This window comes from Geotrypetes seraphini, chromosome 8 (genome assembly GCF_902459505.1).
Source record: "Geotrypetes seraphini chromosome 8, aGeoSer1.1, whole genome shotgun sequence".
Classification (NCBI taxonomy): domain Eukaryota; kingdom Metazoa; phylum Chordata; class Amphibia; order Gymnophiona; family Dermophiidae; genus Geotrypetes; species Geotrypetes seraphini.
The window spans coordinates 97,225,869-97,238,104 of NC_047091.1; the positions used below are offsets into that span (position 1 = coordinate 97,225,869).

General features: G+C 43.6%; 1 protein-coding gene across 11 annotated transcripts in view; it reads left to right on the forward strand.

The window, feature by feature from the left end:
* MYO9B (myosin IXB) overlaps nt 1–12,236 on the forward strand; it is a 256,166-nt gene that overhangs the window by 64,861 nt on the left and 179,069 nt on the right. For all 11 annotated transcript variants that reach the window (XM_033957195.1, XM_033957198.1, XM_033957189.1 and 8 more), the window contains one exon: nt 1,239–2,132. In XM_033957195.1, coding sequence (XP_033813086.1) covers nt 1,296–2,132 — 837 coding nt within the window. In that variant the 5' untranslated portion in view covers nt 1,239–1,295. The remainder of the gene's footprint in view (nt 1–1,238; nt 2,133–12,236) is intronic.

Genomic DNA, 12,236 nt, shown 5'->3' on the forward strand with positions numbered 1-12,236 from the left:
CAACGATAGAGGAACTGGGGTAAAACACAACATCCAACTCAGACAAAAACCACCAGTTAGGCTGTGGAGTTTTTGGCAATTTAACTGGTGGTTTTTGTCTGAGTTGGATGTTGTGTTTTACCCCAGTTCCTCTATCGTTGAAGGTTTCCATATCACATACATAAAATCTTGTTTCCCTACGATTACTACATATAACATAGACATCATTAATCATCCCTGTTATAAACAGGAATAGAGCACAAATTCAATCAATTCAGAAATTCAAGCAAACTTTAAATCATACATTGCTGTCAAAAGAGTTCTAAAAGGTAGTTATCAACTGAAATATACTTTAGCATAAGAATATAATGGAGGGAGGGAGGGAGAAATAGTATTATGATTTCAATATATGTAAGATTAATAAGTTATATTAAAGTGAATATGATGGTATTATCATGTACTTGTTGAAAGTATAAAAATGAATAAAGATTAAAAAAAAAAAGAAGGCATCGGCAAATAATTGAGTTTTCAGCATTTTCTTAAAATTCATCCTCCCCACACAAAACCGCAGGATACCAGGCAAGGCATTCCATAGTTCTACACCAGCCATAGATATCATGGATGCTTCGATCCTAGTATGCATAGTCGACATTCTGCCCTCATCGTTTATAGCAGGGGTGTCCAACCAGGGGGCCAAGGGCCACATGCAGCCCCGTGAAGTATTTTGTGCGGCCCCCGTTGAGGGTGATGCACTGTTTTCCTCTGCTGCCCCCGGGTGTTTACCGTCTTGCCGGCTCCCTCCTCTGTCTTGCTGCAGCGTTTGCACGGCCCCAGAAACATTTTTTCGGCCAATGCGGCCCAGCGAAGCCAAAAGGTTGGACACCCCTGGTTTATAGAATCTGAGCCTACCTGGGCATATTCAGTGGCACTATCCGGTTAAGTGCTGCTGGCTATGCCCAGTTATCTCCAGACAAGCGATTTAAATATCCAGGAGCCTCTCCTTGCCTTTTAAATCACTTTCAATATTAACTTCTTAATCAAACTAATATGTTCTTGTAGCATCCACTGTGAGGTCCTTTTACTAAGGTGCGCTAACCAGATTAGCGGACGCTAAATGCTAACACACCCATTATATTCTATGGACACGTTAGCATTTAGCGTGAGCTAATCTGGTTAGCACACCTCAGTAAAAGAGAGGGTGTATTCTTTATATAATATGCAGTATGTTATATTTCCCCCTTTCTTTTTTTCTTTTTCAGCTGCTGAGCACTGCGTACTAAGCTGGTGCGGTATGGTGAACCCGGGCGGGGGACAGAATGAGTATGAAAGTGCCCGGCGAGGCAGCTAGCCATGAGAAGGCGACCTACCATCTTCATATTTACCCCCAGCTCTCGCCGACCAGCACTTCCTGCTGCAGGATTACTGCCACCAAGGAGTCCACTGCCTCGGAGGTCATCAAGGATGTCATCAGCCACTTGAGCCTGGACGGGTCCAAGTGTTATGTTCTGACCGAGGTGAAGGAGTCCGGGGGAGAAGAATGGATCTTGGATGCCAACGACTCTCCCGTTCAGAGGGTGCTCCTTTGGCCTCGTCGGGGACAGGACGAACACGACCAGAAAGATGGCTACTACTTCCTTCTGCAAGAGAGGAACTCAGACGGTACCATAAAATATGTTCACATGCAGGCAGTATCCAAAGAGAAGGAGGCCCGGCGGATGGTGGAAAGGGGCTTCCTTCCACGCCGGCAGGAAGACCACGATGATTTATGTAATCTTCCCAATTTGACTGAGGCCGCTATTTTGGAGAACTTGAAAACCCGCTTTCTGAAACACAAAATCTACACTTATGCTGGGAGTATTCTGATTGCAATTAACCCTTTCAAATTCCTGCCCATTTACAACCCTAGGTATGTCAAGATGTATGAGAACCATCAACTGGGCAAGCTGGAGCCGCACATTTTTGCTATCGCTGATGTGGCTTATCACACCATGTTGAGGAAGCACGTGAACCAGTGCATTGTCATTTCTGGGGAGAGTGGCTCAGGTAAAACCCAGAGCACAAACTTTCTCATCCACTGTCTGACAGCATTAAGTCAGAAAGGGTATGCCAGTGGGGTGGAGAGGACCATTCTTGGCGCTGGTCCGGTGCTAGAGGTGAGTGTTTATGTTTGTTAAAATTTGATATACCACAAATAACTTCCGACAGTTCTAAGCGGTTTGCAGTTATAAAAATTGTTTAAAGGAAGGAGATTCAATTAAATTTGATTCTTCAGACCTTGGTTTAATATGCTGGAGTTATTATTTTGCTTATTCCTTTTCAGATCTTGGACTGTTACTCTGTACTTTAGTTATTACGTAGGTTAGCGGGGTTGTTGTGGGACATTTAAGATGCATTGTTCTTTTGGCATGTTTTCTGTATTCTTGGATTGGTCTGAGAATTGTGTCCACTGGCAATATTTTTTTTTTTTTTTGGGGAGAGGGAATTTATTGATACAAAAAAAATAATTTAAAGGAAAGGAACTCCTTAAAAATAAAGGAAGATATATTCGTAGACCATTCATACAAGATAATTATGAATTAAAAAAATAACTAAATAAAACTGCTCTCAGGCCTACCAAAGTCTCCTAATAAATACAGTTGATCTGAGGAATGTCCTCGGCAAAATCTTTTTGGAAAAAGAAGGATTTTAACATGGCTAGAAAATTTCCTTTTTTTCAGTGCTAACGTTTGCATTAATCTGTCATCTTTCTCACAAGCTGGCTCTATTTCGCCTGGGGAAGCTGAACCAGCCTTTGTTTTCACCTCGGCACCTCTGTGGACCTTTCTGCCGAAACATTAGGAACTTTAAGTGCATCAAAACAAGGCTGAGCTGGCCTCCCCTGATAAAATGAAACCAGGTGGTTATATTATTAATAGCTTGAATTAGGATTCCCCAAATCCAGGTTTAAAGGGCTATAAACTAATCTGATTTTCATAATTTCCTCAAATATGTATGAGATCTCTTTGCATGCATTGTCTACAATGTATGAGGAGTAGAGGAGTAGCCTAGTGGTTAGACCAGGGGACTGTAACCCAGGGTTCAAATCCTGCTTTTTCTATTGAGTCTCCTTGTGATCTGGGTAACTCATTTAGGGCTCCTTTTATGAAGCCGCGTCAGCGGCTTTATCGCATGCAACTTTTTAATGCGTGCTATCCTCCGCGCTAGCTGAAAAACTACCGCCTGCTCAAGAGGAGGCGGTAGCGGCTAGTGCGGCTGGCAAATTAGCGTGCGCTATTACGCGCGTTAAACCGCTAATGCGGCTTCGTAAAAGGAGCCCTTAATCTTTCATTGTCTTGGGTACAAAATTTAGATGTAAATTCTCTTGGGGAGGAAGGTTCTTACTGTTTCCCCCCCTTCCCCCCTTTTATCAAGCTGCACTAGAGGTTTTAGTGCAGGCTGGCAAGATAAGTGCTCCAATGCTCATATGAGCTTCGGAGCATTTACTGCGCCACTTGCTCTAAAAACCTCTAGCACCCTGTATTTGCATGTGACTTAGGCCTCCTTTTACGAAACTGCGATAGCAGTTTCTGGCGCGGGGAGCCGCTGAATGGCCCACGCTGTTCCCGACGCTCATTGAGTGCCTATGAGAATCGGGAGCAGCGAGGGCCATTCAGCGTGGCTCCCCTCTTCGGCGACTCGGCAGGGGCAGCGATCAAGATAGGCTGCTGATGTGGGGCATTCCCTCTCTGAGTCCCTCCTATTTTGTTTCAACTTCCTGTTTCCGCATAGGCGAGACTCACAGAGGGAATGCCCGACGTCGGCAGCCTGTCTTGATCGCCCGAGGCTGGGAGGAACAGAAGATTTCCGCGAACACCACCAGGGTAGAAAATTTAATGGCATCCATCTCGCCGGCCCTGTGCGGACCGGCAGGAATTTTCTGCGGACCGGCACCAGTCCGCGGACCGGCGGTTGAAGAACTGTGTTTTAGAATATATGGGACCATTTGTATTGAAACAGCATTGTGCTGTGCATCTTGGGAGACAGAGATTTATTAGACTCCATCTTGCTATTTTGTGTTTTAATTTTAATGTAAGCAGATGTTGGCAAATAATCTAAATATCCATATAGGCTGTTATAGTGCCTCCCAGGGTGGTCTTAGGCTTTCAGTTTTATTATACAGAAGAATAGAAAATGTTGGATAATCCTTGAATTTTGAGAGAATCTCTAACACACATGACTTGCAGAGATGTGCAGGTATTTCCTTTTCAGATTATCACCACTGGCAAGGTCACCCTGGGTTGTGAGACTGTCAGCTCACAATGCTGTTTCTCTGAGCCCTGTGCTCCCTGTACCTCCTCTCTTTCCAAAGTTTGCATGAGGTGGGGTGCTAGGTGGTTGCAGTTGCAATTCAAGAATGTTATTTGTAGTTTTACCTGTTTATGATTGGTATTATTTTGGGGGGAGGGGGTGCATTTATATTAGGTTAGCTCTGACTTTTTTTTAACTCTTGTACAGAGTGGCAGATGGTTGAACTGACTAGTGCTGGGGTTGACAACTGCAGTCCTTGAGGACCACAGTCCAGTCAGGTTTTTCCCAATGAAAATATATGAGGTCTATTTGCATACAGTGCATGCAAATACATCTTGTGTACTGTAGTTAGAGAATGACACGGTGGCTGTTACCCGCAGCTACTTGCAGGTAGCCGTGAGTAACCCGCTAAAACGGTGAGGGGGGATAAAGTGCTCACTGCAAGTATGGGGACAAGGCCATCCACCGCCCCATGGAGTGGTGAATGACCTTGTTCCCGCAGTTAATGGAAGGAACGCGCTCATCCCCCTCCCTCCTTCCTACCTACCCAAATCTATCTATCTCCCTCCCTTATCTTCGCGGCAGAGGGAAGCAGAGTGGGGAGAAGACGTTGAAAGGACATGGGGAAGACAGAATTGGGAGAAGACGTTGAAAGGACATGGGGAAAACAGAGTGGGGAGAAGACGTTGAAAGGACATGGGGAAAACAGAGTGGGGAGAAGACGTTGAAAGGACATGGGGAAAACAGAGTGGGGAGAAGACGCTGAAAGGACATGGGGAAGACAGAGTGGGCAGAAGATGCTGAAAGGAAATGGGGAAGACAGAGTGGGCAGAAGATGCTGAAAGGACATGAGAAAGACAGAGTGGGAAGAAGATGCTGAAAGGACATGGGGAAGACAGAGTGGGGAGAAAACACTGAAGGGAAATGGGGAAGAGAGATTGGGAGAAGAAGCTGAAGGGAAATGGGGAACAGAGAGTGGGGAGAAGACGCTGAAGGGAATGGGGAACACAGAGTGGGGAGAAGACGCTGGAAAGGAAGAAGACAGAGATGCTAGACTATGGGGGAGCGGAGGGAAGAAGATGGGTGCCAGACCAATTGGGAGGGGAGGTGAAGGGAGAGGCACAGTAACAGAGCAAATGGAAGATGCAGAGAGAAGACAGACAGTGGATGGAAGGAATTGAATGAGAAGATGAGGGAAGCAGAAACCAGACAATAAAGGTAGAAAAAAAAATTCTATTTATTTATTTTCTTTTCTTTTTTTTTTTTTTACTTTAGTATAAAGTAGTATATTAGTTGTGTTTATAAAAATTTATAAACAAAGCCCTGCCAGCTGAACATCTCTTTCTCTAGTTCAGCAACCAGAACTTTGCTTTATAAGGAAGGAATAAGCTAAATATTGCAGTACTGAGGCTTGTACGGATGCTGCGGGGATGGGGACGGGGCGATGACAGGGATGGTGGTCGTGGGGAAGGGGCGGTGATGGGGACAAATTTTTTCCCCCATGCCATTCTCTAACTGTAGTCTCTCGTTTAACCAGGTCTCAGTTAACTGGGACTCTCACACAACCAGCAAAGAAAATTGCCAGTGGAGAAAAAATGTTCCCCGAAGCACTAGTGGCAGCATTCTGAGCTGCAAATCCTCCCTCCCTCAAGCCCCGAAGCAGCTATAAACACCCCCCCCCCTCCTGACCGAAGCAGTCTTGAAACACCAAAATGCTTCTTTTGAAGTGATCCCCACCCTAATGTATCACCACTCCCCATTTACCTCCCTTTTTTATTAATTTTACTTCGATGTATTTAAAAACTTCCCAACTTCCCTTTGTTCCATGTACGTCAATGTGAACCTGACTAGTATTTTTAATATTTGATAAGATATTGCTTTTACTCACCTTTTTTATTTCTTTTTTTAATCTCATTATATTGTACACTGTTTAGACGGTATATAAAAATAAAGAAACTTGAAACCAGTGTTACAGCAGTCCCCTGAGCTGTAAAGCCCTCCTTCTCTCAAGCCCCAAAGTTTCAAGTTTATTAGGATTTTATATACCGCCTATCAAGGTTATCTAAGCAGTTTTTACAATCAGGTACTCAAGCATTTTCCCTCTCTGTCCCGGTGGGCTCACAATCTATCTCACGTACCTGAGCCTTGCTCCCTCCTTCTCTATCTCTCTTCCTTACCTGAAGCGCTGCGGTCAGCAGGAGGCACAGGCTACTTGCAGCCAGCCCTGGCAGTGCTTTTCCTCTGACTCATCACTTCTGACGCATTGGAGGAAAGGCCGTGCTAGGGCTGGCCGCGAACAGCCTGTTTTGAGGCTGCTTCCTACTGATAACTGCACTTCGGGTAAGGAAGAGAGAGAGGGAGGGAGGGAGCGAGGGGGTTCGTGACTCAGGACAGGTGCCTGCTTCTTCCACTTCAGGGCTTGAGCGAGGGAGGAGGGCTTTGCGGCTCTGGACTGCTGCTGTGTTGGTGCTTCGGGGGAGAGGGAATTGAGATTGTGTTAGACAAGGTTTCTAACACACTCTCAATTAACCAGAAAAACAGTCATCTGATTTCCACCAATCCCAATGGGTGCTGGATAACTGAGATTCTACTGTATATTCATCAGCAAAATCAGCGAAACTTGGAGGGGGGGAATCCTTGAGTCTGTGTGTTGGGTGTTAAACAGGGTGTTAATGTCCAGGTGGCAAGGCAAGCCGTGAAGTGTGACAAGGCATGGGCGGTTGGGACATTGATGTGGCTATGATGGTCCCTTGGTAACCTTTGCCTATCATATGGCATTCTTGTTATAAGTCTGAGCACATCATATTTTAAAAAAAAAAAATTTTTTTTTATATTTCGAATGAGGAGTTGACTTATTTCAAAGTGGACTTGTGTTTTTTTGGTAGAATTCATTGGGGAAATTCTTAAAAACCAACTGGGTGGTGGCCCTTGAGGACGGAAGTTGCCCACCACTGATCTAACGGCTAGGTGTCTTGCGGTACAGGTGATTGCATGTCCAAAAAGTTTCTCCAATATGAAGGCAGAGTTGTGAGGCTGCTCAATGTCCACTATAAGGACAGGCACCTCTTACCCTCCCTGTTGGGGTTTAAAAATAGAAAGTGATGGACTTTTTGAGGCTCTAGTTCTTTTTCAGGTGCACTAGGAAGCACAGACATTTGGAGATTTTCATATACAGGTTTGTCATGGCAATTTTTGTCAGTTGAGAAGGGTGAATGGTGGAGTGCCACAGGGATCTGTACTGGGACCAGTGCTATTTAATATTTTTATAAATGATCTGGAATCAGAACAAGAAGTAAGGTGATTAAATTTGCAGATAACACAAAACTATTAAAAGTTGTTACAACACATGCGGACTGTGAAAAATTGTAGGAAGACCTTACAAAATTGGAAGACCGGGCAGCCAAATGGCAGATGAAACTTAATGTGGACGAATTCAAAGAAATGCACATTGGAAAGAATAATCCAAATCATAGTTACCGGATTCTAGGGTCCACCTTAGGGGTCAGCACCTAAGAAAAAGATCTGGGAGTCATCGTTCATAGAGAATGACATGAGGACAAATTTGTCCCTATCCCTGTAGGAACTCAATTTCCCCATTCCGTCCCTGCGAGTTTTGTTACTGTCGCTGTTTCTGCCCCATTCCTGTAAGTTCTGCCTTAACCGCACAAGCCTCAAACACTTATGGTTTAAAAATATTTGAGGCTTGTAGGGATGATGACGGAGCTTGCAGGAATGGGACAGGGACAGGAAAACTTGCGGGGACAGGATGGGAAAATGAGTTCCCACGGGAATGGGGAAAATTAGTCCCCGTGTCATTCTCTAATTGGTGACAATTCTCTAATCGGTGAACCTTCTGCCAGTGTTCGTTGGCCAAAAATGCAAACAGGATGCTAAAAATTATTAGGAAAAGGATGGTAAATAAGATCAAAAATATGCCTTTGCATTGCTCCATGGTGCAACCTCACCTAGAATATTGCGTTCATTTCTGGTATCTGTATCTCGTGGATATTAGAAAAGGTTTAAAGAAGGGTGACCAAAATGGTGAATTGGATGGAATTCCTCTCATATGAGGAAAGGCAAAAAGGTTAGGGCTTTTCAGCTTAGAAAAGAAACAGCTGTTGGTGGGGATATGACTGAAGTCTACAAAATCCTGAGTGGTGTAGAACGGGTAAAAGTGAATTGATTTTTTACTCTTTCAAAAATTTCAAAGACTAGGGGACACTCATTGAGGTTATATGGAAATACCTTTAAAACAAATAGGAGGAAATTTTTTTTTCACTCAAAGAATAGTTAAACTCTAGAACTTGTTGTCAGAGGATATGGTAACAGCAGTTAGCATAACTGAATTTAAAAAAGGTTTGGACAAGTTCCTGGAAGAAAAGTCCATAGTCTGCTATTGAGACAGACACTACTACTACTACTAATTTCTACAGCGCTGTACACATTATATGCAGGTACTTTCTCTGTCCCTAGTGGGCTCGCAATCTGTTTTTGTACCTGGGGCAATGGAGTTACTTGCCCAGGGTAACAAGTTGCTGCAGTGGGAGTTCCCTAGGATCAAAGTCCACTGCCACTCTTCCATGGGGGAAGCCACTGCTTGCCCTGGGATCAGTTGCATGGAATATTACTACTATTTAGGTTTCTGCCAGGTACTTGTGACCTGGATTGGCCACTCTAGGAAGTGGGATACTTGGTTAGATGGACCATTGTAGGGTTACCACATGGCTTCAGAAAAAGGAGGATGGATTGAGATATCCAGGTTTTACTTCCGTTGAAAACAATGGAAGTAAGGAGGACAGAATGAGACTGCTGGGTTTTGCTTCCATTGAAAGTAAAGGAAGAAAACCCCAGATGTCTCGATCGTCCTCCTTTATCTGGAGCAATATGGTAACCCTAGAGCAGGGATCTCAAAGTCCCTCCTCGAGGGCTGCAATCCAGTCGGGTTTTCAGGATTTCCCCAATGAATATGCATGAGATCTATGTGCATGCACTGTTTTCAGTGCATATTCATTGAGGAAATCCTGAAAACCCGACTGGATTGCGGCCCTCAAGGAGGGACTTGTGAGATCCCTGCCCTAGAGTGACCATTGGTCTGACCCAGTATGGCTATTGTCATGATGATATGTTCTTATAAATTTGGTGCCCTTAAAGGGCGGGAATAGTTGGAGGGAGAGGAGGGGAGCTCGCTGTTTTGTACAAAGTTGTATATCATTTAAAAAATGAGGTGGGTGAGTTAGGAGACAAGCAAGCACCACCATGAGTGTTACAGCTGGTATTACTATCGGTATGATCTTCTCTTCCCCCAAATCTATTTTCCTAATTTTGGTATTTTTGTCAGATGTTGTTTTTTTTTCTTCTTATAAAGTTTTTGGAAATTTTTTTTTTCTCCTGACAGTTGAGTGCAATGTTGCTTCCCTATTTTTTTCCCCCTCATTAAAAAAATATCCCTATTATACTCAGGCCCATACATTTCAGGGCGTTCCTTGTATCTTGCCCTCCTTCCCACAACATACCACAAAATGTCCCTCAAAAATAGCCCTTCAAAACCTCCTGCTCACAGCCCTGAGTTGTAAGATAAAAGCCTTGGAAAGTACTGATTACAAGGTTAATGTACTGTAAATAGTATGAGAGAGGAGCACCTCCCAGAACATTCTTGGCTTACACAGCAGTTTCCAGAGTGGACCAGCAGCTCTAGGAATATGATCCTTTTAAAGTCTCTGTTTGTGGAAATAAGGGAAAAAAAAAATGAACCAGCCCCTGCCCACCTAGGGTATCCTAGTGCAGATCAGAGGCAGCGTTTCTTGTCTGGCATGTTAACAGGGATCACACAATAGTTTTCTTGGATTGCCATGCTTGGGTATGGGAGAACTGATTGTGATCTTATCTTAGACCTAGCATAGCCTTATATTCCAGGGCTGAATGCCTATAGTTCTGATTATCAGGATGGAGCTGTCAGGGTCTGAGTTGCATCCTGCTGGCAGGATGTGCCCCTTAAAAAGCTTCATCTTTTGGAGGCAGATCATTGCTGGCTGCAGGTGGTTGAATCTGACGTCCTAAATATATTTCAGCCAATTGGTATGCTTGTACTTTTGTGGATCAGCTGGTTAAAACAGAGGCTTGGCCTTAGTTGTTTGTGCTGTATCAGTAATGGACTAGTACTGTGCTATCTGAGAAAAAAAAAGGAGAAGACCCAGGAATAAGATCAAAAGAGGCCAGATGAGAACCCAGAAGCAGGAAATCAATTTTAAGGTTTCTAAGTAGCATGGCCATTTTCAAGATGGCAGCAGGGTACAGGGACTGGAATGCACACCGAGGCAAACTTAGCGCTCCTCTGGGCCAGGCACTTGGTCCTTGTGTTCCAATATGACTTGGGGGGTCCTTGTAAGCCAGGAATACAAATGATATAATTGATGGGCTTTAATGGGATTTCCACCAGGGGTTTTTTTGTGTGTGGCTAAGAGGTTGTGCATAGTTTGGAGAGAGACATGAGATGCTCTGTTTAGAGGAACTCAAGTTGACTCTTTAGTTGCAGCCTGGTTTATAAAAAACAGAACTTGAGGTTTTGTGCTGTTCAGTAGCTCCTGTTGGCTGGTGTGCTGGGTTTATTCCCCTTTCTTTGTAAAACGTTTCTTGCAGCTTAAGTGCATGCACTTTGAGCAAATAATTAAAAATAGGAAGTCTGGAAAGGGTGAAGAAGGGCTCATCATGAGCATTCTCTTTCAGCCAGTGGAGTAACTTTTAGAGAGAGAAATCTTTTTGCTGGCCTGTGACCTGTTGGATATACTACTATTTGTATTGTGTTTGCAAGGAAGATGGGCCTCCCCTCTCTCTGTGCTGTCTCAAAACCCAGTTGAAGGCCCTTTGATACAGAAACATGATGGGTTTTTGCCCTTTTTATCAATTTCCTGCAGTCTGGTAGCACTAATAACATTGTGGCTGACTTACCGTACTGACTCTGATAACATGAAATGGAGGAGGGATTTCACAGTTCTCTAGGTCATAGAAACAGGGAACAATGACTACAGATAAGGACCACTCTTCAAATCCGCCCATCCATATTGTCTGCTGTCTCTTCCTCTCCCTTAGAGATCCCATGTGCTTGTCCCAAGCTTGTTTCAATTCGGACACCATTTTTGTCTCCACTGGGAAGCCATTCCCATACATCCACCATCCTTTCTGTAAAGAAATGTTTTCTTAGATTCTTCCTATTCCCTTTCACCTTCATCGTTTCCCCCCTCATTCCAGAGCTTCCTTTCAATTGGAAGAGACTCGCCTCCTTGGCATTTATGATAGAAGCTTTCTAATGTCATTATCATATCTTCTCTCTCCTGCTTTTCTTCCAAAGTAACGCTTAAACAATGGCAATGTGGTTTAAGTAAATGTTTTATCCAGTCCAAAAGCACTATCAATAAATGTTCAAAAAGTATGTCTGGATCAATATAAGATTTTAATAACTTGTGATAAGTTCAAAAAGGACACCTCAGCCCCACCACTCCACTGCATGTAATATTTTCTATAGCGGGAAGCAAATTGTGGTGCTTCATCATTGGCTGTCACTTTTTGTTTTTGCACTGTTGTTTTTTGTTATTTTTTATATATATATATATGTGTATTTTCTTTTTAATCTCAATAATTTAAAGAAATAAATATTTCCTTAACACTAAACATTCTCAGTGTCATAGTGTATAGTTTAAAAGTAAGTAGTACTTATCTCAGCCAACACCTAGGGAGTCTGACCCGACATGTTTCACACAACCAAGTGTTTTATCAAGGGTCTCCCTGTGAAATATAAAGCAAAGGGTGTCATATATACTTAAATGTCACCCCTCCCCTATCTAAAACTTATTAGAAAATTACATATTCGCATTTATTTAACCTTACACTCACCAAAGCTGCCGCTGTCATCCGACTCCATATCTAAGTGAGAAAAGATGGCGGCGGCGTCCCTGATCCAGAGTTTAAATCCTCCC